The following is a 25,421-nucleotide window of genomic DNA, read 5'->3' as shown; positions in this document are numbered from 1 at the left end:
TCTCGACCCTCCCGGTCTACTCTTGAGATGCAGGTCAGCACAAGGAATACATCGACTCGGCCCATCATCGGACCGGGTCGCCATCAAATGCCATCACAGCTTCACTTCTACCGTCCCGCGCAAATGAGTTTGTTTGCACGTGTGACGTGCTATCCGCCTCTGGGGCAGGTCACTGGTATACCAAGGGTACAGAAGACATTGCAGTCGGAAAAGGATGACACGGTGAGCTATTGCCTTTGGTTTTGTGTGCATCTTAGACTCGCGGAGAGCTATTTCTCCTTGTCCATTTTACTACCACCAATCAAATAAACTAATGGACAATAGCTTCGCTTTACTGTGGTAATTGAGTCAAGCAGCTTATTCCCAGAACAGCCATGGGAGGCCCAGATTTGGCATAATCTCGGTAGCACCGAATGGACCGCACTCCCGCTGAAGAAATGTGAGCCCATTGTAGCTCCTCTGATGAACGGGGACGAGGAGGATTACAAGTACCGTCGCTATGTCTTCTCCGAGGAAATCGCTCTCCCTGCTACCGCGGGCTATGCCCAGTTCACGGTTCGATTTCGAGCCACCCCAGAGGCCGAATGGCAATGGGCCAACCAACAACGTCATATCAATGATGGGGAGCTGGTATTTCCGGCGCGGAATTCTCAGTTCGACACGGGTGTTTCTACTACGGATCCCGCTCGGGCACCGTCGTATAGTCCTTCTGCGATGACATATGGAAGTACCTCAACAACTTCAGAGAAAGAGGGGTTTGACAAGTTCTTTGATAATCTCTCGACTGAGGTCGAGGTCGAGTCGCGTACGAGTGAGGCCCCTGCTTCTCTTTTGTGGAGTCTTTCTGGATCGGTAGAAGCTGCCAAAGAGGGCGAGTCGGGGCTCAAGCGAGTCGCTTTGGGCAAACCATCCTCAATCGCGCGTTATTTTGCCCTAGTACGGGTATGGATTCCATGGCTTGGGCCTAGACATGGGAAGAAGAATTTCAGCTTGACAGAGGATGCCGTATTGTGTTCCTTCCTGCGGACTGACGGTTCCCATTTGGTTCTTCTGGCGGTCTCAGGGATTAGCGATGTCCTGACTGTGCTTGCTTCGAACGAGAAAGGGGAAGTCGTGATTAAGGCCAAGTGTGATCACACTGAAGCAAGCAAGTTCCAGGTTCTTGCTTCTGCCGCCGATGACTTCGAAGTAGCAATGAGCGCTGTCATATACGAAGCTCGGAAAATGGTCAGGCCGTACGCTACGGAGGTATTGTCTGATCGATCACCGACTCCAGTCTCGCCCGTGGACAACGATATTGTGGTGGTAGAAAAGGACCCTCAGGCGCAATGGATGTCGGAGTGGTATGATGGGCTAAGTTACTGTACTTGGAACGGGCTGGGGCAGAACCTGACCGAAGAAAAAATCCTTTTCGCTCTTGACTCCTTGAAGGAGCAGGGAATCAAAATTCAAAATCTGATTATAGATGACAATTGGCAGGCTCTCGACAACGAAGGCGAGTCACAGTTCAAGAGGGCGTGGACACGGTTTGAGGCAGATCCCAAAGCCTTCCCGCAGGGATTTAAACGAGGCATAGAGACCATCCGCCAGAAGCATCGGAATATTCAGCATATCGCAGTCTGGCATGCCCTCTTTGGATACTGGGGTGGAATTTCGCCCAACGGGGATCTTGCCCGAACGTACAAGACCAAAGAGGTGCAGATTACGGATCCGGCCACAGGAGGGCCCGTTGCGAACGCCTTTGAGAAGGGGTCATTGCTGGCCATCGACCCTGAAGATATCCAGCGCTTTTATGATGATTTCTACAGCTTTCTAACATCTGTTGGTGTGGATTCGGTCAAAACAGACGCCCAGTTCTTCCTTGACCTGCTGAAAGACCCCGAGGACCGCAGACGGTTTATGAACGCTTACCAGGACGCATGGTCCATTTCCTCACTAAGTCACTTCAGTACAAGGGCAATCTCGTGCATGTCCATGATCCCGCAAGCCATCTTTCACTCCCAGCTCCCAACGAACAAGCCTCAGATTGCTCTGCGCAACTCAGATGACTTCTTCCCGGAGATCCCGGCATCTCACACATGGCATGTATTTTGCAACGCACACAATGCCCTCTTGACACGGTACCTCAACGTTCTGCCAGACTGGGACATGTTCCAGACGTGCCATCCCTACGCTTCGTTCCATGCAGCTGCACGATGCCTCTCAGGCGGTCCGATATACATCACCGACGAGCCCGGTAACCATGGCCTACCGGTCATCAACCAGATGACCGGGCCCACTATTCATGGATCAACAGTCATCCTCAGACCTAGCATCGTGGGACGCACGCTAGACATGTACCACGATTACAACGAAGGCAACATCCTCCGCATTGGCACGTACACTGGGTGGGCCAAGACAGGCAGCGGCATTCTGGGACTCTTCAACATCCACGCCGCGGGATCATCTTGCATCGTACCCTTGCGCGATTTCCCGGGCATTCATGCAGGCTCAGATGGCCAGTACATCATCCGCGCGCACACAAGCGGCAAAATCACCGAGCTGATGCATCCCTCCGACGACAAGGCCCTCGTATCCGTTGTACTCGAGCAGAAAGAATGGGAGATTCTCACGGCCTACCCCACCAAATCCTTTACCCTCAGAGGGAGTAGAGGCTGCAACGCGGATGGCTCCAGGCTCACCCACGTCGCTATCTTGGGTTTGCTGGGTAAGATGACTGGCGCAGCCGCCGTGGCGAACAGTGATATCATCATGGCGGAGAACGGCCGGCTGCGTTTCGACGTCAGCCTTAAAGGTCTGGGGACTCTGGGTATTTACTTTTCTGACCTGCAGGATTGGAGTATTGCTCGAAACTTCATGGTGACCATCCGTGGCCGGGCTGTGCCAAGAAAGACGGTCTGGAAGGAAGGAGGTGCCCATGCTAAGGTTCTAGCGGTTGATGTTCAGGCGGCGTGGAAGGCAATGGGATTGGATAGTGGATGGAGCAATGAGGTCCTCGTGCAGGTCTTTGTTGGATGATCGTTCGTGTAGTCGTCCGGATAGGTTTCGATCAGCAGGAATGAAATGCTTTGCCCCAGAGTCCAGTCAACTGTAGGTCGACGGGCCCAGCGAAATCCTACTCGACAACGGCCCTCCACCCCCGTCTCGGCACAAAATCTTTCACACCTTCATCCTCCATTACATCCTTCCCCAGCCTCCCCGTGACCACACTCCTTTCAACCTCAGGCCCGCGGACATAGAACGGCTCGAACCCTAGTTCCTGTCCAGTCCGCAGATTCCGTTTGCGCACCCACCTCTTTTTTCCTGACCCAGCTTTAGCTTTATCATGCTCAGGGACAAACCCAGAGTTCACGCGGTCCAGCGTGGCAAACCATCGTCGCTGGTGGATGGAGCCGATCGTGTTTGTGGAACCGGGATAAGCATTGTTCATCCGAATCTGATGGTCTATGGCGCTCTCTGATTCGGAATGGGAGGCCATGGTGTCTGCGTCTGCGTCTGCAGATTGATCCTGAGGTTCCCTGTCTGAAATGTCGGAGTCTGAGGAGGTGCTAGGCTCCGGACGGGTTGTTGATGAACGGATAGTCCGTCTACGTCTCTTGCGAGGAATGCGTGTAGACGGCTTTGCAAAGTCAAAATTCTTGTCTAGCCGGAGGATGATGGTATAGTTCTCCGGAAGACGCGTTCCATGAAGTCGGAGGCGGATTTTATTCTGTTCGTTATCAGTTATCGTCAGGGCTGAGGTAGGGACATGTCACGTACGTTGCGAAAAGCCTCGCGCAGTTTCTCACTCTCAGTCTTCTTATATACAGGGGAATGAAGTGATGAGTCAGAGAGTTCTGACCGGGAATCGTCTGTTTCGACCATTTCCCGCTCGGACTGGGAAGGAAGAATCTCGTATTCCCCTGTGTCCCAGATGATCATGCTACCTGTGTTTGCGGATGCTGTCTCAATTAGGTGGTTCTGTAGGTTCAACGGCTGTCAGATTAATGTAATGGAACATGCCTCACTAAGAACCAACATACCCAAAAACAATGCACCCGCGTCTCAGTCGCATTCCGGTTCAACCGCCGACTGTTGGGATCACCGGGTAATCCGTACATGATCGACCAGCTGACAGAGCTCGTCTCCGAAAACTGCAGTCGCAGGTCATAGTGCGGTCCTGCGATCGGGTGATCGTGTTGATGAATCACAAAGTGTCGGCCGTTTGGATGCAGGTTTCGTTCGTACAGGTCCACCCAGTCTCTGATCGGCAGCCGAGGCACTTGGGGTGATACCGGACGAGCACACCTCGCAAGTCTGGAGGAAAAGATCTTGAGGTGGTCTGTCACCTCTATTGCGCCAGCTTCGATGGCTGCGAGGCTTGGTTCAGAGCTGGGGAGTTTTATATCTGCCTTCGCGGACGATAATGAAGGTGCAGGCTGATCATCCGAAACTTTCTTGTTCCGACTTCTTCTTCTAGGTGGCGATACAGGCGCATCTAGCGTTGATAGTAATGGCTTCCCATCCTCGAGAGCCTGATCGCTAGCCGCACTGGATTGTAGTTGTTTGTGTTCCCCGTTCAGACTGCGCTTCATGATGCTGTCAGATATGCAATGGAGCGGGACTGCTCGTGGGTCTCTGAAAATTCATCGCATGAGCGTTTGCAGGTGGTATTCCACGGGCCACATATTCTTCAAGTGCTCTGTCGAAATCTACGCTTGCCAATAATTATGAGGGGAAAAGAGATGACAACGTCAGGGACAGATGATGATCATCGGTGTTATGTATTGCTTAGTCATACTGTTTAACGTATTCGGTAAGCGAGTCGGCCACGTAAGCGAGTCGGCCACCCCCATCAAGAATCACCACCCCTTTGAAACCAAGGCTATTCAGCCATCCATATCACCACGAAAAATGCCCAAATCATCAAAATCCTTGGTGGAACGAGAGGGGAGGATCTCCTTAGCAGTTAAGGCTATTCAGAATGGCCAAATCAAATCAGTTCGTGAAGCTGCTCGTGTCTTTGAAGTTCCCCGGTCAACACTTCAAGATCGTTTGAATGGAATCAAATTTCGCAAGGAAACCCGCGCCAATTCCCATAAGTTGACTCCTATAGAGGAAGAATCACTTATTAAATGGATTCTCTCATTAGATCAACGTGGTGCACCGCCAAGGCACTTCCAGGTCCGTGAAATGGCTACAATATTGATCCAACAACGTGGTCAAGATACAACTTCCTCAGTGGGAGAGAAATGGGTATATAACTTCATTTCCCGCCATGATTCCTTGAAAAGTCGGTTTAGTCGTCAAATCAATTATAAACGGGCGAAATGCGAGGATCCTGAAGTTCTTCAAGCCTGGTTCAAACGCGTGCAAGCCGCTATATCAACTTATGGTATCGCCAATGAAGATATCTACAATTTTGATGAAACCGGCTTTGCTATGGGCCTGGTGGCTACCACGAAGGTAATCACACGATCATCCTGTGAAGGAAGGCCCTTTCTTATACAACCAGGAAATCAAGAATGGATAACTTCAATTGAGTGTATCAACGCCTCCGGATGGGCATTACCAGCATACTTAGTGTTGAAAGCAAAGACTCATATTCAGGCCTGGTATGAAGGTAATACTCCAGCTTCATGGAGAATTACTATATCATCAAATGGATGGACGACACGAGAAATTGGTGAACACTGGCTCAAAGAACACTTTATTCCTTATATTAAGGACCAAAGAACTGGCCAATATAGCCTCTTAGTTCTTAATGGGCATGACTCTCATTTAACACCTCAATTTGATGATATATGTCGTCAAAATGATATTATTCCTATTTACATGCCTGCAAATTCCTCACATCTCTGTCAACCTTTGGATGTGGCCTGTTTCTCACCATTGAAACGAGCTTACAGTAACCTCATTGAACGGCTTGTACAAACAGGATATCACCATATTAATAAGGTTGACTTTCTTAACGTCTACCCAGAAGCCCACGCCCAAGCCTTCAAGAAGATGAATATACAGAGTGCTTTTAGAGCCTCAGGATTAGTCCCTTTTAATCCTAACCAGGTTCTGGATAGCCTCATCTTTTACAAGGAAGACAGCCGTCCCAGCAGTCAAGGCACTACATCTACGATTACCAAAACACCGATAAATTTGAATCAATTCAAGAAGCATGAGTCGGTGATCTCTCAATTACTTCAAACAAACCCTCCTACCTCACCAATACAGACAGCAATATCTTACATCTGTAAAGGTGCAGAGATAGCCTTGAACCGTGCTATTCTTCTTGAACATGAAAACCTTCAACTTCACCAGGCCATTGAGAGACGAAAGAATAAGCAGAAGCGTAACCAACACCAAATGAATGGTTTGAATGGCTTCACAATCCAGGAAGCACTTGAGGCATTCAACCATGTTCAGGCCTTAGAGGAAGCAGCTGGTGATACAGGGCCTGGAGATGATCAACCACGCCGTCGGGCACCACCTCGGTGCAGTATGTGTGGTGTTTTAGGACATATACGTACAAGATGTCCTAATCGAGTAGCTGCCTGAATTCAGCGCGTTTTAATGGTTAGATTAACGTGGAATAACTTCCTTTTTTGTATGTAAATCAGAATTCTAGGATATGCCTTGACCGGGTGGCCGACTCGCTTACGTGGCCGACTCGCTTACCGATTACGTTATGTCTCCATCAATTATTATATTTCACTTTCCTTCACTCCATGCTGTGACAACATCTGCAAAATACCAGTGCAAGCAAATATATCTACCGTACTCCAAGCTGACTGTGTACTATTCCTCCCTTTTCTACGGGTAGGTGACCAGCCATGGCGGGCAGTGGTTAACCGTTAGACCGTTAGAGCCACATCTCATTGACGCTTAAAGCGTCATCCCATTGGCTTCACTGGTTTGAGATCGCCATACCACCGTCGTCTGAGCTTGTCCCAAACCAGCCAGAGCTTGAGCTCCTCGATGAAGGAGACAGTCCCATGTATTCAAGGACGCTTCCTTGGTGACGAGGCTGGGTCTGAAATGGCTTGACGGCAAGACAGAATAGGTAACCAATACGAAGTTTAGGTCTTTACATGCATCAGTTTTGCGGACTTTCGTTGGAGTTTCGACTATCCTCACAGCCTGAGACTGCTTCGTATAAAACATGCGTGACATGAATGGAGACACTGAGGAGATGACCTGACTTGATCTCTCTTTTAACCGTTACGTCTTGGCTGCTAACTCATTATTATAAAGTTGTCTATATTCTTTTCCTGTGTTTCGAGTTAATGTAATATTAATACAACCCGTCTCACATATGCGCCAGTGTTTGCAGACAATTAGGCTATAGTTGGTCAGCGATTAGTGTTGCGGCTGTCATATGCGCCTCTCCTGCAGGTCTTATGCACCACTATTGATCCATCATGAGAGCTAACAAACACTCTTCCTGAACAGACAACTTGCACCAGACCTACTCTGCTTCTTTGTCTTATCAATCTTTCTCACAGGCACAGGTTTCCCAGCCAGAAGCTCAGTGGAGATGTCGATCATTCCGATGAAGACAAGCCATTCCAATAAAGTCCGGTTCGGGGACCAAACCTTACTGTAAGAGTCCCGACTCCCGGTATACCTTCATGGTAATGAGATGTGCTCGGACTGAGCTTTCTACAAGCTTCTTCTTAGAGAAACTACCCCTCGTATTCTCGGGATCATCGACTATTAAAACCTTAAAATTCTTTGATCCTCGAAGTAGCTAGAAGTCAGAATGCTGCCCCTTGATGATCATTATTCATTAAGCTTCAGTTCGGGGACCTGCGGACGGTGGAGAGCTCTCTCCAACCTTCATCCATGGATTGGAACCTGAATAAGCTGCTCGGGGACCATTGACAATCGTCATTCACGGGGAAGCAGACAATCGCCGAACAAATCTCAAAGGATGTCGGGAAATGACTGTGGCGCATCTACGGCTTTGTGAATTTGCTCTTCTTCGTGGTGAATCCCTTGAGAATCAACCAAACGTCTACGACGGTGAACTCGAGGAATCCTTTGAATTCGTGGTATGGGAGGAATGACCTCATTTCAATCGACATTCTAGAGTGATTGAACTGGCCAGCGGTCGCAATGTTCACGCCCGTCCACACCTCCCTCGGAGCTTTGCTGCTCTTCCAGAGTTCCTCAGGCCTCCTTTTACACAATGGAGCTGTCTTTGGCATTTCGTCCTTGTTGTCCGGATGCGTTTTCAATCCCAGTTATGATAATGTCCCTATAATCGCAGGGTTAGTCTCCAGCGTGGCCCCGATCTATTTGTTCGCGCCGTCCTTGATACCAACATATCCACCTGCGCCGAACTCGTGGGCTTCCGTGGCGTCCACGTTTGGTATAGGGTTCCTACTGGGCTGGGGAACAAAGGTAAATGACCACCACGATGGCTTTGATGAGATTTCTTGCTGACAGGGACATTGAACTAGAATGGCCGCGGCTGCACATCAGGCCATATGCTCTGCGGTCTTTCGCGCCTGTCGCCTCGCTCACTCATCGCAACAGCCATCTTCTTCACCACCGCCCTGCTGACTGCGAATTTCGTCAACGGAGGCCAGAATATTCCGCCCTGCCCGTCCGGAATCCCCTGTTATACCCCGGTGTACCCCTCGATTGAGGAGCTCGCGTTCATGGTCACCACCACCGCTCTGACACTCGTGACGAACTTTGTAATTGTTCCACGAGTGCTGGACCGGTCGAAGAAGTCGAGGACGATCTTTTCGTACCTGGCCGGGCTGCAATTCGGTCTGGGACTGTTCATCTCTGGGATGGCTGATCCGGCAAAAGTCCTCCGCTTTTTCGCCGTGCTTACCGATCCGTCTCGCTGGGATCCTTCGCTTGCGCTCATCATTCTATTCGGGATCGGCCCGTCGCTTGCGACTTACTTATCCGTGAAGCCTGGACAGAAAAAGGGAGAGGAACGGGAGGAAGAGGAGTCTGCGAAACCTACCTTGGCGGATAATTGGAGACTGCCTACATTGACTGTGGCGGATATTGACTGGCGGTTTGTGACTGGTGCCGTGGCGTTTGGTCTTGCCTGGGGCTTACGAGGGGTATGCCCGGGTCCTGCGATACTGCGTACGGTGCTCCAGCCGACATGGGGCCTTGTCGCGATGACGGGGTATATGTTAGGCAATCTTTTCTAAAAGTAAAATAGACTGGTAATATCCCTTCATGCAGGCCAGCTGCGAATTTGACAGATTGAGGTATAGAATATCACTCAAGGCTCCTTAATTTACAGGACGGACTGTTGACATATGTATAACTCGCCGACCTTAAATGCTAGGCAGACCAATTGTACGTCAGCGAAGCTCAATTCAATAGCAATCCACGGATAGTACATTGTGTAACATATATTGTGATACAACAAGGTCATGATGGCCTGGCTTACAATTCAGTCTTCCTCTCCGGATGGGATCGCTTCTCCTTGAGCTGTGCCTCACTCCCCGGCATGAAGCCTTCCAACTCCATCCACTCGGCTGCAAATGCGGTAAAGAGCATGCTCCAGTCTTCCACCGTGTCCAGATCTAGATGTCCACCGTCGTCATCCAACGAATGCCAGACACTGGGGAACCCCGTCATAGGCGAAGCATCGATTACGTGTAGAATTTCCACGCCGCGCGCAAGGAACGGGATATGGTCATCTTGTATGCCATGGGCGGTGGTCAGCTGATGCTCGTTCTTCGCGCCGTCAGCGAACCACTGCCGTTCGGACGCATCCCCTGAGAACGACTTGAATTGCTTCAGATCGCGGAACCGCTTCTCGAGCGCGGCCAGTTTCTGGTAGGCCCAGTGCGTCGTGGCAAAGTAGGACTGGATGTAGGGGTTCTTGCTACCCAATAGATCGAGCAGCACAAATAGCGAGATGGACGAGAGCGGAGTCTTGTAGATCGACATGGCCGGGTGGACTTGTGAGTCCCAGTGCTCGGCGAGAGAGCGCGCGCCATATAGCGAATCGGTGTCCGTCCAGAGACCGAATGCCTCCTCGCCGTCCAGGAAGAGCACCTGTATACCCTTTTGATCTTCCAGTGTTGCATCTGTTCGGCCCTGCGCCTGCATAGCCTCCCACTTCTTCGACAGGGCTGCATCGATGCTGCGCATCGTGTGCATGATTATCGCGCACGGGGCCGCGCTATCGGTGGCCCCGATGAAACCCTCCGGTTTGTATTTGCTGTCGTAGTGTGCGACGAACGTCAGTCTGCCCACGTCACCCACCGCGGACCAGGGAGGATCGCGCGACGCGATGAAGTTGACAAACGGAACCTCCTTGCCATGGGAGAAGGGCGTTTTAGACGTAGAGTTCTGGAACTCGATCTTCCAGTCTGGCAGAGATGTGCGGAAAAAATCCGCAAAGTGATTGAGCACGGCTGTGGAGCCGGGGGTTCCAGGGACACGGGGTCGCAGTATAGGGGCCAGTAGTGCTCCGTTGTGGATATCGAAGTCGTTATTCGGTCGTGGCAAGGCTTTCAAGGTCTCATCTGAGATCGACTCGTACGCTACTGCCGGGAGTAGCAGAAATGGCAGGGTGAGGCATATCGTAAGTAGCCAGCGAACAAGGCCACCGTAAGCCGGAACCATGGCGACTATAGGATGATGCTAGCAGGCTTTCATGGCAAGTGATCATCGACCTTGGATTATTTCCGGTATGCTTTGAGAGTTACTGGCTTCAGGAAGCCCAGATACTCTCACAAATCTGACATTGGGCAGCAGAAGACATCTGGTCGAGGAAATTGCAAACAATCGAGACAAAGCAAGGAGGACAATCCATCCACGCCAAGAAGGCCTGAATAAGTCGGCCGGCGGTAAATTAGATAATTAGATAAGGCCCGTTGCGGAGATCACCCGCGCAGTCATTCCGTCATTCCCTCGAATTTCTGTTCAATCATTGAAACTGGCAGTCGGTCGAGATTGCTTCCTATCATTCTTTATCCAGTCATATCAATTGATGATATATTTCACAAGTTCTCAATATGAGGATCCAATGCTTTCTCCACCCACAATTGCGCGCAGTGCTTCCCCGATCCGTGCAGAGAGATCTCAGTAGCAGATTATTTACTCGGTTCAAGACGACTCAGAACGCATTTAAAGGAAATGGATCATCTGCCGTGAAACCGAAAGAGAACAGTGGCAGCTTGACAGGCTCCAGTGCTTCTACGAACTCCCCGACGACACACGCAAAGACCACCATCAGACGAGGTAGCGGGATACCCTGGACCAAGCTCAACAGATGTTCTGCATATGATGCTAAAAGCAAGCTTATAGGACCTCCAGAACGGATATTGATATATCATGGCGGGACGGGAAAGGTCATATTCCTGGGCATGTTGCGGATCACGACAATCTTCCTCTTTGGAGTTTCTTGCCTTGTCGTGGCTCCAGCCTTTTTCTCTGACGACTACCCATGGTATATAGCACCAGCTGGTAAGTTGTGAGAATCCTCGAGCCGAAAATTCGTGACTGACCTCCAATAGTGGTCGTCGGTGGCGCGTTACCGATGCTCTTCGTTGCCTACACTTCTGCCCCGTTTGTGAACTTTGTACACCTCGCGCTTCCAGTCTTTGCTCGTCGTTCGCGGGAGCAGACCCTACAGTATGCAAAGAACCTACCTCCGACAGCCACGTTATATATCAATACTATGAAGTTCACGACGATCCCGAGGCAAACTGAGGTGCGATTGGGAGACCTGGTTCGTGACAAGGCCTTGTTACGGCCAGTGAGCTTCCGAAATACAAACCCAGCTCCTCTACCTTGGTGGGCAGGTAGGACATTAAGGCAATTCTACACGGCTGAAAAGAGTCAACCAGGGAAAGAGTCCTCCACATTTTATCCTGAACTGTGGGAACATGTATATAGGCAGATTCCAACCTCACCACGGCCGAGGCGAAGCTAGAAAATCCCAAAGCTGAAAAGAAAGCAACACATACAGTCAAATTACCTAGCATATTCCCTGTAACTTAGAGGATTCTCCATGCACACTTCTGAAACACTCAGACGGCAAATATCAATTATTAGAGCGCGGCCTGGAGACCGGATTCTATTCTCACTTTAACATTATTCACACGACGACACAAGCAATTCTCACCCTCGCCTCACATTTCGCTTTAGCTGACTTGTGTTGCGTCTGACACTGTGTTTCTCTTCATCATACTGTTCTGACTCACTCACACGCCCTCTCACTGGCACTATATCTACTGCTACTTCTACTCTCCTCTCTCACTTCTCCTCCTACAACCTCCTTTATCATCGTGCGCTTCCTATTTCTCCTCCAGCCTCCATACTTTTTCCCTCACCGTACAGAACAACACACTACTTTCTCGACCGTTTACCGCTCCAACAACAAACATGGCATCCCCAGCAAAAGCCAAACCCGAGGGTATCTTGGGCCTCTCCGCCGGCGAAGCCAAGATCCTCATCCTAGGCTTCCTCTGCATCACAGACCAATACAAGGTACACATCCGCCCATGAATTACTAGACAACACGAGCCACCAAGCTGACAACCACCTAGATCGACTATGAAAAGCTCGCCAGCAAGGGCGGCTACACAGCTGGCTCCGCGAACGTCATGTTCAACAAGGCCAAACGCAAGCTCGTCGAGCTCAACCCAGACAACAGCACCGAGAATGGCTCGTCCGCTGCCGGCGAATCCTCGTCCTCGAAGTCCGCGACGGCTACACCCAAGAAAGGACAGGCTAAGCGTAAGAAGGCTGCCGCTGCTACAGGTGCGGAGGATGGCGGTGCCGATAGCGAGGAAGCTGCAACGCCTACCAAGCCCAAGCGGCAGAGAAAGACGCCTGTGAAGAAGGGGGCGGCTGCTAAGGCTGGTGCTGACAGTGTCGAGAATGGGTATGTTACTTGGGTCGTCCGCTTTATCTTTTTCGATTACCACATTGGAGGTTGCCAAACTCATGGCATTTCTTGACAGAAACGGTGCCTCCGAAGTCAAACCCGAACCTTCCAAGTCCGAAGACATCGTCAAGAATGAACCAATGGAGGAAGGCAATGATGATTCGGAGCTGACGGTCAAAGCTGAGCTTGACGAGGTCATGAACGATGCGGACCTCGACGCAGAGCTCGACGCTTTGGATGCTGCTCAGGGGGCCGTGAAGGCGGAGGATCACACCGCATAGATTCGCGTTCAGAGCTTGATGACTGATGGCATGACAACACTCAAGTGGAATTGGCTTATGATCATTGTTTCTTCATTTACGCACTTTCCTTTTGATCTACGGCTGTTTCTTTCAGTCCTTGGGGTGTGGACTTCTATGAGATGACGCATCGGTGCTTCTGCTTAGCTAGATGAGAAGATACCCCGAATAGTCAATGCCGTTCTGTTTCCTGATTTAAACGCTATCTTCATGAGTTCTCAAGTGCTCGGGCTTTCAAGAGACGTCTTGCGACACGGATATATTCTTTGAAATATACCGTAACTAAATGCACATCATTTGAAACCGTTTTTGAACCATGGTCTATGATTCTCTAACATTCAGTAATATATATCCCGAAATGCTCACTGACCACATTGGTGGATCTTTCGCAGTCCATACAGTAAGAATAACCCCAGCGCCATACTCCCACTAGAACCCTTGACGAAGCAAATGACGACAACCGATTGACACAAAACGTCCATGTGAACCTCCACCATGATCTCCACTTTCGATAGCTCAAAGAGCCTCGATAGCTTTGCGGAGTACCTCAAGGCTCAAATCGGAGACACTCTCGCTGCTGGGAGTGTCAGCAGGGGTCTCGCGAAGAGCCCAGGCGACGTCACTCCACCATCCCAAGCCAATAAACCCGCCACCCTTCCGGCGCTCGAGGCTTTCCTTGAGACGACTTGTGTGCTCCCACTGCTTGGCAGCAACTTCGGCTCTTTCGATAACCTTGTTGGGAATACCACACATGGACGCGCAATGCATACCAAAGCTACCTTCAGCAACGCCGTCCTCCAGTTTGTACAAGAAAGTGATACGTCTTTCCTCATCATCGACATGTATTTTCATGCGTTTGGGCGTGATCTCGGGATGACCATCGAATTCCGCAGCGAGAGAATGATAGTGAGTCGCAAAGAAGCCCATTGCTCCAATATGAGTGGCGACGTGATGCAGCACTGCTTGAGCAACAGCGACACCGTCATAAGAACTAGTTCCACGGCCAAGCTCATCGAGAATGACGAGCGATCTTGGTGTAGCTTCAGACAGTATCTTCTTCGTCTCCGAAAGCTCCACGAAGAATGTGGACTGGGCTGCAAAGATGTTGTCATTCGCACCCAAACGGGACATGATACGATCAACAGGTGTCAACCGAGCGGACTGGCAGGGCAGGTAACAGCCGATTTGAGCCATGATAACAGCGATACATGTCTACAGCAGCGAAAACAGTTAGTCTATCTTCTCTAGAAAAAGTTAGCGAATGATTGCGTGCTTACCATTCGTAAAACCGTGGATTTTCCGGCGGCGTTAGCACCAGTGAGGAGATTAATATTCGGCACTTCGCCTCCTAGACGCACGTCATTGGGAATAAAGTCCTCCACCGACGACAGAAGGCATGGGTGACGCAGCTCCTCAAATTCAAGCACACTGCGTTCGTCTTCGACGAAGACAGGGCGGCAGCTCGGGTGACCCAGGGACGAAGAGGCTTTGGCCAAACTTATCAGACAATCCAGTTGTGAGATGATTCGGACGGCTGCAAGCCATGTCGTGTAGTTCTCATCGAATCGCGCGTAGAATCGACCGGCGACTTCTTTGACAATCTGACTGTGCGTTTCCTGAGCTTCTTGCAATTTGCGAATGAGAGACCTCAGTTCAGGAAAGTAGTAACGCTTCACCTGTTTCGTGGCGGACATCTGGTCCCAATTCTTAGGGATATTCTTCACCTTGATCGGCACCTCGAGCTGGTAGATTTCTTTTCCGTTGTCACGATAACAGATGGCTGTAGAGCCCAGCTCACGCCGTTGGCGTTTGAGGAGATTGTCAAGATCCCGGTGCAGTTGTTCGATACGCTCCTGGGAGGTGTCGAAGTCTTCCTCAACACCTGGTTTGGGAACCAGGATGCCATTTTCCTTCGCCTTAGTGCGGTCAAAAGCTGTTTTCCAATATTCCAGCAGAGAACTCAAGTCGGGCATCCCGCTAATCAGCTGCCCAATGACTCCTTCTCCCGAAGAGCCGCTATCCTTGAGGAGAGTGATTGTGTATTCAATCTGCTCGAATCCTTCCAGCACACGCACAAAATCTTGCGCTTTGCAGTTGGCTGCATGGATACGGGAGATAAGCCGCTCGAGATCAGGCATCTTGGTCAGCTGAGAAGAGAACTGGTCTCGAACGCTCGAATCAGCATTCAGGGCATCAACAGCGTCCAACCTCGCATTGATCTTCTTTGCATCCATCAATGGATGGCAAACCCATTGCTTGAACATACGCTTGCCGAAAGGGGTGATGCAGCGATTTAGAAGCTGGAAGAGTGTCCCCTCTGAGCCACCATCAAATGAGTTGGCAAATATTTCCATGTTGATCAGAGTTTGACCATCAAGGACCAAGCTGGAGGCCTTCCTGATAGGGTCATACCATGAGAAGTTACCTATCGTGATCAGATCGCGGTCGAGTTTCAGAACCCTGAGATATTGGACCAAGGCTCCAAACGCAGACATAACCAATTCCTTGTCTCGAGCCTCTCGCAGAGGCTCCGGCCACGCTTGTAAGTTATCGTCATCTTGAGAGACAAAGTATTCGCTAGCATCGAGCTCCTTCACAGTTATATCTGCCTCCCAAAACTCTTTTCCAGGCTTCAAGTGGTTCCAGATTGTGGTGGGACCAGTGTTGTTTTTCAGAATGCGCAGAGCTTTCTGAGAAATCGTGGACTTCTCCAAAAGCAGTTCTTGGGGACGAGTTTGTGCGACGAATGTCTCGAACTTGGTCATGTCAACATCGTCCACGAATTCTGACAGAGAGAATTGGCCTGTCGCTGTGTCGACGAACGCAAGCCCGAAAGCAGGGCGGTCGTCTATAATGGCTTCCTTGATCGCAACGCAATAGGTGGACATATCATCCTGCAGCATAGAGCCTTCAACCAATGTGCCTGCCGTAAGGACGCAGGATAATTCTCTCTTTATGATCTTGTCTTCTTTCCCGCCAGACTTCTTTCCGTCTCTCTCGCGCATTTCTTTACCCAATGCAGATTCAGACTGGTCCACGCGGGCAATCTTGAAACCTTTGGCCACGAATTGATTGGCCCAGTGATCTAAGCTCATCTCAGGCACGCCGACCATCCGCATGTTAACACGATCCGTGAGCTTTAGATCGAATAATTGGTGACCGATGGTAGCGTCGTTCTCATACAGCTCGTAGAATTTGCCTTTCTTGAAAAAGACAACTGTGTCCCAGAACTTTTGCTTGATCTCCCAGTACTGCTTCTCAAAAGGAGAAAACTTTGCCCAAGCCAGTGGGGGTATATATATAGTGCGAGGGTCGTAGTCGGGGTGATCCGGTGCGTGTCCATCTATGTCCCGAATGTTTGCGAGCCAAGGATAGCGCTCTTCAGGCTCCCTGAGATGCACTTTCTGCTTGGCAGGAGTGGCGGTACTTTTCGGTGTAGCTTGTATTGCCCGGTTCTGGCGGGGTTCGAGATTCTCAGGATCATAGGTCCACTTCAGAGCTGTGCCTGAGGAGGCGTCTGGAACATCCAAGTCGAGGTCTTCTACTGGAGAAGGAGGAGCGGGAAGAGACGACGCCTTGCGAGTCGTTGCATTTGACGGTCTCTTACGCTTCTTGGATAGCTTGGCTTCTTCATCGGAGTCGTCCGCTACGATAAAGTCGTCCATCTCTACTAGTCTGTTAGTCCGAAAGCCAACAACGGCCGTAGAGCTATCATGTAACGAACCGTCATCAGAATAGCCAACCTCACCACCTTGCTCGAATTCATCTTCGCTCTCTGGAGAAACCTTACGTCTTTTAGAGGCGCGATTGTTTCGTCGATTGGGCCCGAATATCACATCATCGTCGTCTTCACCCTCAGATTCGGATTCGGCATAGCTGATCTGTTTCTTGGCCTATACGTCGCAGTTAGCGACCAGGAATACCAGGATCGACCGCAAATACGATTGCACAAATAGTCTTACCCGACGGGACGGCGAAGCAGTCTTCTTTTCTAGATCCTGTTTGTACAAGCACAGTCAGCAACCTGACAACCTCGCATACGGTGCGGCATCCGAAATATCAGCATACCTGAGTTTTATCCTCATCTTCCTCAGGCACAACCAAGTCGCTGCTTGGGACAGGAGTCAAGTTCTGTGTGAATCTCGGTACGCTCTTCTTCTCAGTCTTCGATGTCGCTTTGCTGGAATTCGCCTCGCGCTTCTCAGATGCCCTCTCTGCAGGAGACGAAGCAGGTTCTGCGTTACGAGCACCGGATGGCGTCGATGGTGAAGATTTCTGGAAGAAACCCAGAATAGACCGCTGGTTCTTCATGTTTTGTGTGCTGGAGGTGGATCGTTTCAGCGCTCCGGAGGGAGGTGTCGCCGTGGTGGGAGAGGATGCGGCACCAGCTCCTCTGGCCATTCTGACGGAAACTCAATGATCGGCTGGTATAATGTGATAATTAAGATGATGTATAATCCATACTAAGGATGTCAGAAAGCAGCCGGATAGAAACGCACTGCGAATGTTGAGAGAGTTCCCAGGACGGAAAAATGGCGGATCGTCCGATAAGGAGGCGTCACGCAGCGCGTCGACGCGTTTAGTGGTGGTATCTACGGATACTCATCATTTCTTGGCCTCCCCAAAGGTCTATCCACTCTGGAAACACCACTCCAGCAATTCAGGTCAACTACGCTGTTCTTGACAGAGAAAATAATCTGCTGGATATATTTTTGTAGTGAGAATCTCGCATATGATGCGTCGGAGGAGAGAAAACAATTCTAAAGCATATACTTCCCACAACGGGTCGCGATCTATGCATGACAAATCGGGCGGCATTGTCATAGGCATGGATCAAGCATAATAAAGCAGCGTTATGAGCACAAGCACAGGATCTCCCACTGTTCCTATCCATCACCCTTCCAGAACAGATGGCGATGTCTCCGACAGACCTAAGGAGCGCACTCCCACCTCTGGTGGCCCCGGCTGGCTGATGCCTAATTACAAGTCCAGGCTTGAGCAATCTTTGCTCCTCCATTGCACTTGATAGTGCGGCTTTGGGACTTGCAGTTGCTGTTAAACTGTCCGTTGCGGAAGAGGGTCAACCCATTTCCACCGCAGCCTTCGAAGCGGAAAGGCCCGTTGTTGCCGTCGACATAGAAGTTTCGTCCACAGGGGTTGCTGTCACTGTCGACAATGGTGGCGAAACCGCTGCAGGGTTCTGGAGTTCCGTTGGTCCTGGTTTTGAAGTCCTGGTCAGCGTTTGTGATCATGTCAGGACACCATATACGCTCAAACATACCATGCCACCTGGGATTTATGTCCATCATAGTTGGTGCGCAATCCCAAGTACACAGTGGCGTTTACAGAGGTGGCCGCCAGAAGGGCAGCGAAGCTGAGAAGGGAGAACTGCATTTTGTCTGAAGCGAGACGCTGATTATGATCTGGTCTTGTTGTTTGGACTGAATTGAGTCTGATGATGCTGTTGTTGAGATCGAGTTCGCTGTGGGTAATGGGCTGCTTTTATACCTTTGCAGTCAGCGATGAAGATATATTGATGGTATAGTTCACCCTCATTTTGTCAATCCTGAGAACAGGGCCAAAGGTTTGATCGATTCTAATCATGCAGTGGGTGTACCATCACCACCTTCGCCCCCTGCATCCAGACCACTTTCCCTTTGGGGAAACTGGTCTACTGGATGCTGACAGACATCGATTTCACGGGGGTCACCTGACGCTTGAGGCTACGAGACGGACTGACGCTGCAGCATCGCAAGTTGAGTTCTACGGCTGTAAATCGTTGCTTCCATGAAAATCGCCCCATTGTGGAGTATCGCAGTCAGCGAAGATGTCACAATCCGTCAAATATGCATGTGCATACAGCGTGTCATTGGAGTCTTCTGTATCGACGTCGAGTTCCTCCAAGGAGATTGCCCACAAGGTATGATGAAGCTGCAGGTGTTCGGTGTTCCTCCCCCAGCTCTCTATTGGCAACGGCCTAGACTCAAATATTTTCTGACGCGCCTCAGCCTCACACAATCATGCAGTCATGCAGATCGTGTTAATGCCCTCATATTTCTAGCTGCTTGGCGATTAATCATCATAAACACGATGATTAATCACAAAAGGCATCGGCGCCAGGCTCATATCAAAGAAATAATCCTATTGCCCTAGTTGCAGCGCTGGGTTCCACTCTTAATTGGGTAAACTGTAGCACACTGATGTAAGAAGATCTTCTGGATGGTAAGTGACGATCAAGGGTTCTATGCAGTCGAAGTCTCATATCTTGGCTTTCCGTGTGACAGCAAGTCAGCCTGTGCATACGGCGTTGCCGAGTCACCTTATATTAATCAAATCTTTCCCAGCTGGGATGCTATTGGTCGGTCTCAAAAAACGTAGTGTCTCAAGGGACTGCCAAGTTCAATAGCTCTCTCTAGCTTAATGCATGATGTGCCCAAAGTACTAGCGGGAACGAAGTCCAATATCCGAGGGGGATTTGAGATGTAATCTATATCGCTAGTATATTTACAAGTCTGTCTAAAAATACATGCATGAAGTACACTGGCTCATGTTGACTTCGTCTCCGTTGTCTTTTCAGCAGCCGATTCTGATTCCGACTTCTCCAGCTCCCAACCAGGAGCAGTAAGCCCGCGCTCTTTGAACTCTTCATCGCTGACGATCTTTACCATCCGGAACTTCCATTTACCGAGCTTCAGAAGCAAGAGGTCCCCGTCGATGATGAACTCTTGCGTCTTTTCTGGAAGCCAAGTCTCAATGGGCGTGAACGCCAGATCATCAGACATGGGCCCACTGTCTCCTGGGCGACTTCCCACATAGGCGCCCTTATTGGCGACAATGCGATGGCCTTCGCTTTTAGAGGAGACCAGTCCTGCATGCCACAGGATTTTGTGGAATGGCTGATTATAGACCAGGGAGTGGGGAAGCGTGACATGAGGGCTGCCCATGTTGGCGAAATTGGTCTGGGGAGCGTATTTGTTCCCAGACTGAGGATTGGCATAGCTTGCAGTGGGCGAATTTGCATGGCTGCTAGGCGGGGTGGTCACCTTGGGCATAGGACTAGGTTCAGCCGTCGAGGAGCGTGGCCGGAAAAGTTGACGATGTTGTAAAGCAACTGCGTCAGCCTCTTCCTTCCCGTGAATCAGCTCCAAGAATTCGGTAGCCAGTGTATGCTGAGCAATTCGCTTCGAAGGATCTTTATTCTGTTCTTCCATGATGTCGGCAATCTTAGGCAAAGGCAGGAACGTGAACAGCTTCAGATAGCGCTCAACAACGTCGTCTGGTGTTCGGACGAAGAACTACGCAAAGTTAATGATTCCTGCCCGTGCCGTCTAGGATCTAGATGGGCTCACCTGGTAAAGCTCGAACGTAGAAGTCATGTCCTTGTCCAGCCAGACGGCATTACCAGCGGACTTTCCGAACTTTTCGCCATTCGTGGCTGTCAATAGTGGCGTAGTGAACCCAATGGGTTTGTCTAAATCATCTTCCAGGGGATTCCGGTCCTGTTCTATCGCAGTATTCTTGCTGATCGACTTCACGGCGTCCATGCCGAAGAGGATATTCCCATATTGATCGGAACCTCCCACTTGCACCTGAACACCTTTTCGGAACAGCACCCACCAGTCCCATGCCTGCAGTAGTGGATAAGTAAACTCCGCAAAAGACATTCCGTCTCCTTTGGTCATCCGGTTTTTCACACTATAGTCATCGAGATCAGTGATCGTATGGCCGACCGAATGAAAGATAGCAATTAGACTCACGTCTCTCTACCCAGCATGGGACCAAGCCGCGTATGGGCGCCCAGGTCCCGTAGCACTTCCAAGAATGATGTCGAATTCCACCATGTGTTGTTGTTCACCAAAGCTCGCCGCCAGATCTTGTCTTTGTAATATCCGTGTTTCTTGCCGTATTGCTCCACAGAGGCGCCCAGCTTTTTCAGCTGCATGTGCATGCTCGCCATATTTGCTTTCCGGACCGAAGAATCCATCGCCTCTCGTCCTTTCAACCTCCCCGTGGGATCACCGATTCTAGAAGTAGCCCCGCCAAGCTGTTGTGTATCAGCCATGATGTCCACGTCGATTCAGGCGTCAGGGCGAGGCAGGACTGACCAGATAGGTGACAGGTAGACCCCAGACATAACCCCAGGCCAGCACCATGAACGGCAGCATATGGCCAACATGTAGGGATGGAGCTGTTGGGTCTACTCCGACATAGATCCCGACTCTCTTCTCCGTAAAAACCCGGTGTAGTAAGTCGCGCTCTCTGTAGTTTCGAGTCGAGTTTCCATCAGCTACTACAAGGACAACTTGGCGGCATTCAGGTACCACTCACCCAACGACATCATGGATCAGCCCTCTCTCTTCTAGATGTTCAACGAAGCTTTTCCGCTTGCCAGCCTTAATCTCCGCAGCGAACTGAGCCCACTGCTCCTCCCCAGCTTTCACCTTCTGTATGTGTTTCTGGGTGATCCACCTTCTCGACTCCCTCACCGGGGATCGTATCGATGAATTGACAAAGACCCGGTTTTCTTGAGCATTTAAGGAACCTTTCCGCGCAATCTGAGCAGTTCGCATGTAGCTGCGCGCACCGTAGCCCGTCTGCATTGTTGTCTTTAGAGTAACCGGAATGCGCAAGCGTCCTGCACGAGGCAGAGACAACAATTGCGGCTTCATTGGACCAATCTGGAACTGGCACTCAATTAACCGCATTCACCTTGCGGTTAACTGGTTTCAATGCGGGTCAGCGAAGCATATAACCCGGCCTCACGGAGTACGAATTTATCACTATCGGCGATGATAAGAAGACGATCAACTGCTCCCTCCAACGGATAAATATTAATGCGGAACTGCTCCGACACAAACAGGGTTCAATTGTCGTAAATAACTACGTTGAGCTTAGGATCAAATGGAAATACGGATTTTCTCTTACGCAAGGCCGCCAAGTAAGAAGATCAAAAAGACTATGTTTCTACGGTTAGGGAAAATAGTAGCTGGAGGGAAGGTAAACGTGTTGAATAGGTATACTGCTGTGAAACGTCTTAAAAGGTCGGTAGCGCAAAAGAGGGAATGGTCAAATTAGGTAATCAATTGCAGGGTACAATTATTTCATCTAGTCTAGCATTGCGAGTTCATTCTCATGTCCGAAGATTCCTATCATGAATGTGTTACGGCACCACAAAGGGGCAATATCACATTTCTAGGATCCTAGGTCACATGGAAGCTCCATGGAGGAGCAAACACCACCAAGTAATGTATTTGGGATCAGAGATGCCTTCATCGCGTCCGTCGAAGTAACAAGGAGATGTGCCGAACGCCTTTATCATCCTCCCTCCGTCCCGAGTCAAGCAGCCCTTGAACCCCGAAGGGAGAGCCACAAGGCTCAGAGAGGAGCGATAGATCAAATATAACACACTAGGCTTTCATCATCTGAGAGGATATGTTAAAAAATCATTCTGTGCGATTCTCGTAGCGGAACTTGAGAGCTATAACTCACCTGTACAAAACTTGGAAGGATGAAGAAAAAAGGAAAATAACTAGTGTGGATCTTGGAGGTTTTATATTTTCTGGTGGGCTAGGAGACGCTATTCCCAATCGAATGAGCGGTACATTTCTGCCGGATAAGCTTGCGATACCTTCAACAATGTGGAGATCCGACTGGATGTCTTTCGATCATGGTTGAATTTGAACTCAATTTGGAAAGCAGTTAATACCAGCTCCATTGCCCTATTGGAGAGCCTATCTTAATACAGCCTTTTATAAACTTTCCGCCCAGCCCAGCTCGGTATGCTTCTGAGCAATGTGGGACGTTATTCACCTCGTCTCCGCACGAGCTATATTGAAATCTCCAATTACCTCCGCAGTCGGCCGTCAGGACTGCGCAATGGACTGAACACTCCCTCTTCTGTTAGGACATTTCACAGGAGACATCGCCTCCTGTTTGAACAGCAAGACCATGCTACTCCACCTCGACACTTTTTGGAGCAGTATAAAAAAGCCGGTATGAACAACCGTCCTGTCGCATTTTATCACAGTTCTCGTTCTGCACAGAGTTAAATGCTAAGGTTGTCTGATATAGTTGAGTTCCCACCGGCCACGAGTGATTTCGAGACCTTCCTCGCAAATGCATCTGCAGGGCAGGAGGTCCAGCTTCATGGATACCTCGGACCCCGCTCCGACCTTTCCAAAAAGCTATCTTTTGCTCGCCTGACAGATCCTACCATGAAATACAGCATTCAGCTTGTCTCGTTCATTAAGAATAGCCCTCTCGAGAAGCTGAGGTCAATTAATGCGAATAGTCCAGTGGTTGTACGCGGCATCGTACAGCCGAAGAAGGGAAAGGGATCGGATACCGAGCAAAGCGACTGCTGGGAGGTGCACATTGCGGACATTGATCCTCTGAATGAATTCCCTAAAGACATTATCATGACTGCAGAGACTGCATTTGCTCCGGAACACAGATATCTTCAACTGCGCTCCGACAGTGAACTCCGGGACGCCCTGCGATTCCGCGCCCAAGTTCGCAATATATGCAGGGAAGAGCTGGAACAATGTCGGCCTCCTTTTGTGGAGATCGAAACGCCTCTTCTTTTCAAGTCAACACCAGAGGGTGCTCGCGAGTTTCTGGTGCCGACTCGGAGGCGTGGTCTGGCTTACGCCTTGCCTCAGAGCCCTCAGCAATATAAGCAGATCCTCATGGCAAGTGGGATACCAAGGTACTACCAGTTTGCGCGCTGTTTCCGCGACGAAGATCTCCGAGCGGATAGACAACCAGAATTCACTCAGGTGAGCATTGGATCTCGTTGTCCACCTTCATACTGTGATCTAACATAAGCTCCTCGCTCAGCTCGATCTGGAGATGTCTTTCGCTACAGGAGAGGATGTTATGCGGACAGTTGAAGGCATAATCCGCAGGCTTTGGTCCTTTTTGATGAAAGACGAGGCCCCCTCTGGACCTTTCCGGAGAATGTCATACCAGGACGCAATGAGCCGCTATGGGTCAGACAAACCCGATACAAGATTTGGAATGGAGATTTTCAAGATCGACTATCTTCTACCTGTCGACCTGGTCAACAAGATCACTCCGTTGACCGACCCCATCATTGAGGCCTTCAAATTCGAAGGCAACGACAATGATCCCGTTGCCACCTACGAGTTCATCAATCAATTCCTCGACTCCCCAGCTGGTGCTCCATTTAACAACAATCCTGAAGGTGGCCCGGGTGTCTTCGTGTACGACGCCAAGAAGCCTTTGTGTGGCCTCCAGCCATTCGGTTTTGAAGCTGCTGAACGCATTGAGGAACTCCTGGACCCCGATCACGGCGATCTGATTGTCATCCAAGCCCGTGAAAGAGCCCCCTTCGCCGGTGGCTCCACTCCAATTGGCGACCTTCGCCGCGCACTCCACACCGCTGCAGTCTCGTCCGGATTCAAGCCCGCTCCCACGGGGTTCGACTTCCTCTGGGTGGTCGACTTCCCCCTATTCTCGCCCTCCAGTGATTCGGAACCAGGCCAAGGCGGTGCAGCGGGCATCTCATCCACACACCACCCCTTTACGGCCCCTAAGACCGCCGCAGACGTCGACCAGCTCTTGACGGATCCCACAAAGGCGGTGGCCGACCACTACGACCTCGTCGTGAACGGAGTCGAATTGGGCGGTGGCAGTCGCCGTATCCACGACGCAGCCGTGCAAGAATTCATCCTCCGAGATATCCTCCAAATGAGGCCCGAGAGGCTGGCCGACTTTTCCCATCTGCTGGATGCCTTGCGGGCCGGTTGTCCGCCGCATGCTGGACTGGCGCTCGGCTTCGACCGGCTCGTCGCTGTCATGCTGGGCAAGGAGTCGGTGCGGGACGTCATTGCATTCCCTAAGACGGGCAAGGGTGGCGATGATGCCATGGTCAAGGCTCCTAGCATGATGACGGAAGAAGCATTAGAAACTTACCACCTTCGTTTAAAGGATGAATGAGTGTATGAAGATGCAGTTGCCGCAAGCCGCTCAACGGAATTGTACATTAGTATAGACGTGATACCCAATCTCTTCTCACAAGCTTTTTGGGGGCGATCTGTAAATAGATGTCCTATAGATACATCGATATAGTCTTGGTTTAGGTGCGAGTAGATTGTGATACAGAACTCAATCTTATCAGTTGGGGTAGAGGTGCGTTATAGCGACACCCCCTCTTTTAAGGTGCCATAAAGAAAACTACCTGAATCAGTCCAAGTTGAGGCTATATCTACACGTTGGGGTCCTCATGGGTGAAATTTAAAAGA

General features: G+C 50.3%; 10 protein-coding genes across 10 annotated transcripts, besides 3 other annotated features; 5 read left to right on the top strand and 5 right to left on the bottom strand.

Annotated features, from left to right (window-relative positions):
• Window positions 1-27: 27 nt before the first annotated feature.
• Window positions 28-3,018, top strand: NFIA_107920 (putative raffinose synthase protein Sip1; the record flags this gene model as incomplete). The annotated part of the gene is made up of 2 exons (XM_001267196.1): window positions 28-222; window positions 325-3,018. 2 exons carry the CDS (start codon window positions 28-30, stop codon window positions 3,016-3,018), a joined length of 2,889 nt encoding a protein of 962 aa, XP_001267197.1.
• A 97-nt stretch (window positions 3,019-3,115) lies between these two features.
• On the bottom strand, window positions 3,116-4,574 carry NFIA_107910 (uncharacterized protein; the record flags this gene model as incomplete). Its single annotated transcript, XM_001267195.1, has 3 exons — window positions 3,116-3,709; window positions 3,760-3,960; window positions 4,023-4,574. 3 exons carry the CDS (start codon window positions 4,572-4,574, stop codon window positions 3,116-3,118), a joined length of 1,347 nt encoding a protein of 448 aa, XP_001267196.1.
• A 222-nt stretch (window positions 4,575-4,796) lies between these two features.
• Window positions 4,797-4,829: a microsatellite.
• A 97-nt stretch (window positions 4,830-4,926) lies between these two features.
• Window positions 4,927-6,411: a mobile genetic element.
• Window positions 6,412-6,618: 207 nt separating this feature from the next.
• Window positions 6,619-6,651: a microsatellite.
• Window positions 6,652-8,091: 1,440 nt separating this feature from the next.
• NFIA_107900 (YeeE/YedE family protein) lies at window positions 8,092-9,155 on the top strand (the record flags this gene model as incomplete). The annotated part of the gene is made up of 2 exons (XM_001267194.1): window positions 8,092-8,379; window positions 8,439-9,155. The coding sequence occupies 2 exons, from the start codon at window positions 8,092-8,094 to the stop codon at window positions 9,153-9,155; spliced, it is 1,005 nt and encodes a 334-aa protein (XP_001267195.1).
• A 241-nt stretch (window positions 9,156-9,396) lies between these two features.
• NFIA_107890 (glutaminyl-peptide cyclotransferase family protein) lies at window positions 9,397-10,587 on the bottom strand (the record flags this gene model as incomplete). The annotated part of the gene is made up of 1 exon (XM_001267193.1): window positions 9,397-10,587. One exon carries the CDS (start codon window positions 10,585-10,587, stop codon window positions 9,397-9,399), a length of 1,191 nt encoding a protein of 396 aa, XP_001267194.1.
• Window positions 10,588-10,979: 392 nt separating this feature from the next.
• Window positions 10,980-11,899, top strand: NFIA_107880 (uncharacterized protein; the record flags this gene model as incomplete). The annotated part of the gene is made up of 2 exons (XM_001267192.1): window positions 10,980-11,430; window positions 11,481-11,899. The coding sequence occupies 2 exons, from the start codon at window positions 10,980-10,982 to the stop codon at window positions 11,897-11,899; spliced, it is 870 nt and encodes a 289-aa protein (XP_001267193.1).
• A 452-nt stretch (window positions 11,900-12,351) lies between these two features.
• On the top strand, window positions 12,352-13,137 carry NFIA_107870 (putative histone h1.3.; the record flags this gene model as incomplete). Its single annotated transcript, XM_001267191.1, has 3 exons — window positions 12,352-12,456; window positions 12,516-12,853; window positions 12,933-13,137. The coding sequence occupies 3 exons, from the start codon at window positions 12,352-12,354 to the stop codon at window positions 13,135-13,137; spliced, it is 648 nt and encodes a 215-aa protein (XP_001267192.1).
• A 534-nt stretch (window positions 13,138-13,671) lies between these two features.
• On the bottom strand, window positions 13,672-17,556 carry NFIA_107860 (mismatch repair ATPase MSH6; the record flags this gene model as incomplete). Its single annotated transcript, XM_001267190.1, has 3 exons — window positions 13,672-14,367; window positions 14,433-17,048; window positions 17,224-17,556. 3 exons carry the CDS (start codon window positions 17,554-17,556, stop codon window positions 13,672-13,674), a joined length of 3,645 nt encoding a protein of 1,214 aa, XP_001267191.1.
• A 575-nt stretch (window positions 17,557-18,131) lies between these two features.
• On the bottom strand, window positions 18,132-18,549 carry NFIA_107850 (uncharacterized protein; the record flags this gene model as incomplete). Its single annotated transcript, XM_001267189.1, has 2 exons — window positions 18,132-18,372; window positions 18,437-18,549. 2 exons carry the CDS (start codon window positions 18,547-18,549, stop codon window positions 18,132-18,134), a joined length of 354 nt encoding a protein of 117 aa, XP_001267190.1.
• Window positions 18,550-19,700: 1,151 nt separating this feature from the next.
• Window positions 19,701-21,755, bottom strand: NFIA_107840 (tyrosine--tRNA ligase MSY1; the record flags this gene model as incomplete). Its single annotated transcript, XM_001267188.1, has 5 exons — window positions 19,701-20,450; window positions 20,505-20,850; window positions 20,913-21,199; window positions 21,261-21,414; window positions 21,484-21,755. 5 exons carry the CDS (start codon window positions 21,753-21,755, stop codon window positions 19,701-19,703), a joined length of 1,809 nt encoding a protein of 602 aa, XP_001267189.1.
• Window positions 21,756-23,369: 1,614 nt separating this feature from the next.
• Window positions 23,370-25,116, top strand: NFIA_107830 (aspartate--tRNA ligase MSD1; the record flags this gene model as incomplete). The annotated part of the gene is made up of 2 exons (XM_001267187.1): window positions 23,370-23,933; window positions 23,983-25,116. 2 exons carry the CDS (start codon window positions 23,370-23,372, stop codon window positions 25,114-25,116), a joined length of 1,698 nt encoding a protein of 565 aa, XP_001267188.1.
• Window positions 25,117-25,421: the final 305 nt, after the last annotated feature.

The sequence above is a fragment of the Aspergillus fischeri genome, genomic scaffold (genome assembly GCF_000149645.3).
Source record: "Aspergillus fischeri NRRL 181 1099437636245 genomic scaffold, whole genome shotgun sequence".
Classification (NCBI taxonomy): domain Eukaryota; kingdom Fungi; phylum Ascomycota; class Eurotiomycetes; order Eurotiales; family Aspergillaceae; genus Aspergillus; species Aspergillus fischeri.
The sequence above is the reverse complement of the archived record's forward strand: the minus strand, read 5'-3'. Positions and strand labels throughout refer to the sequence as shown.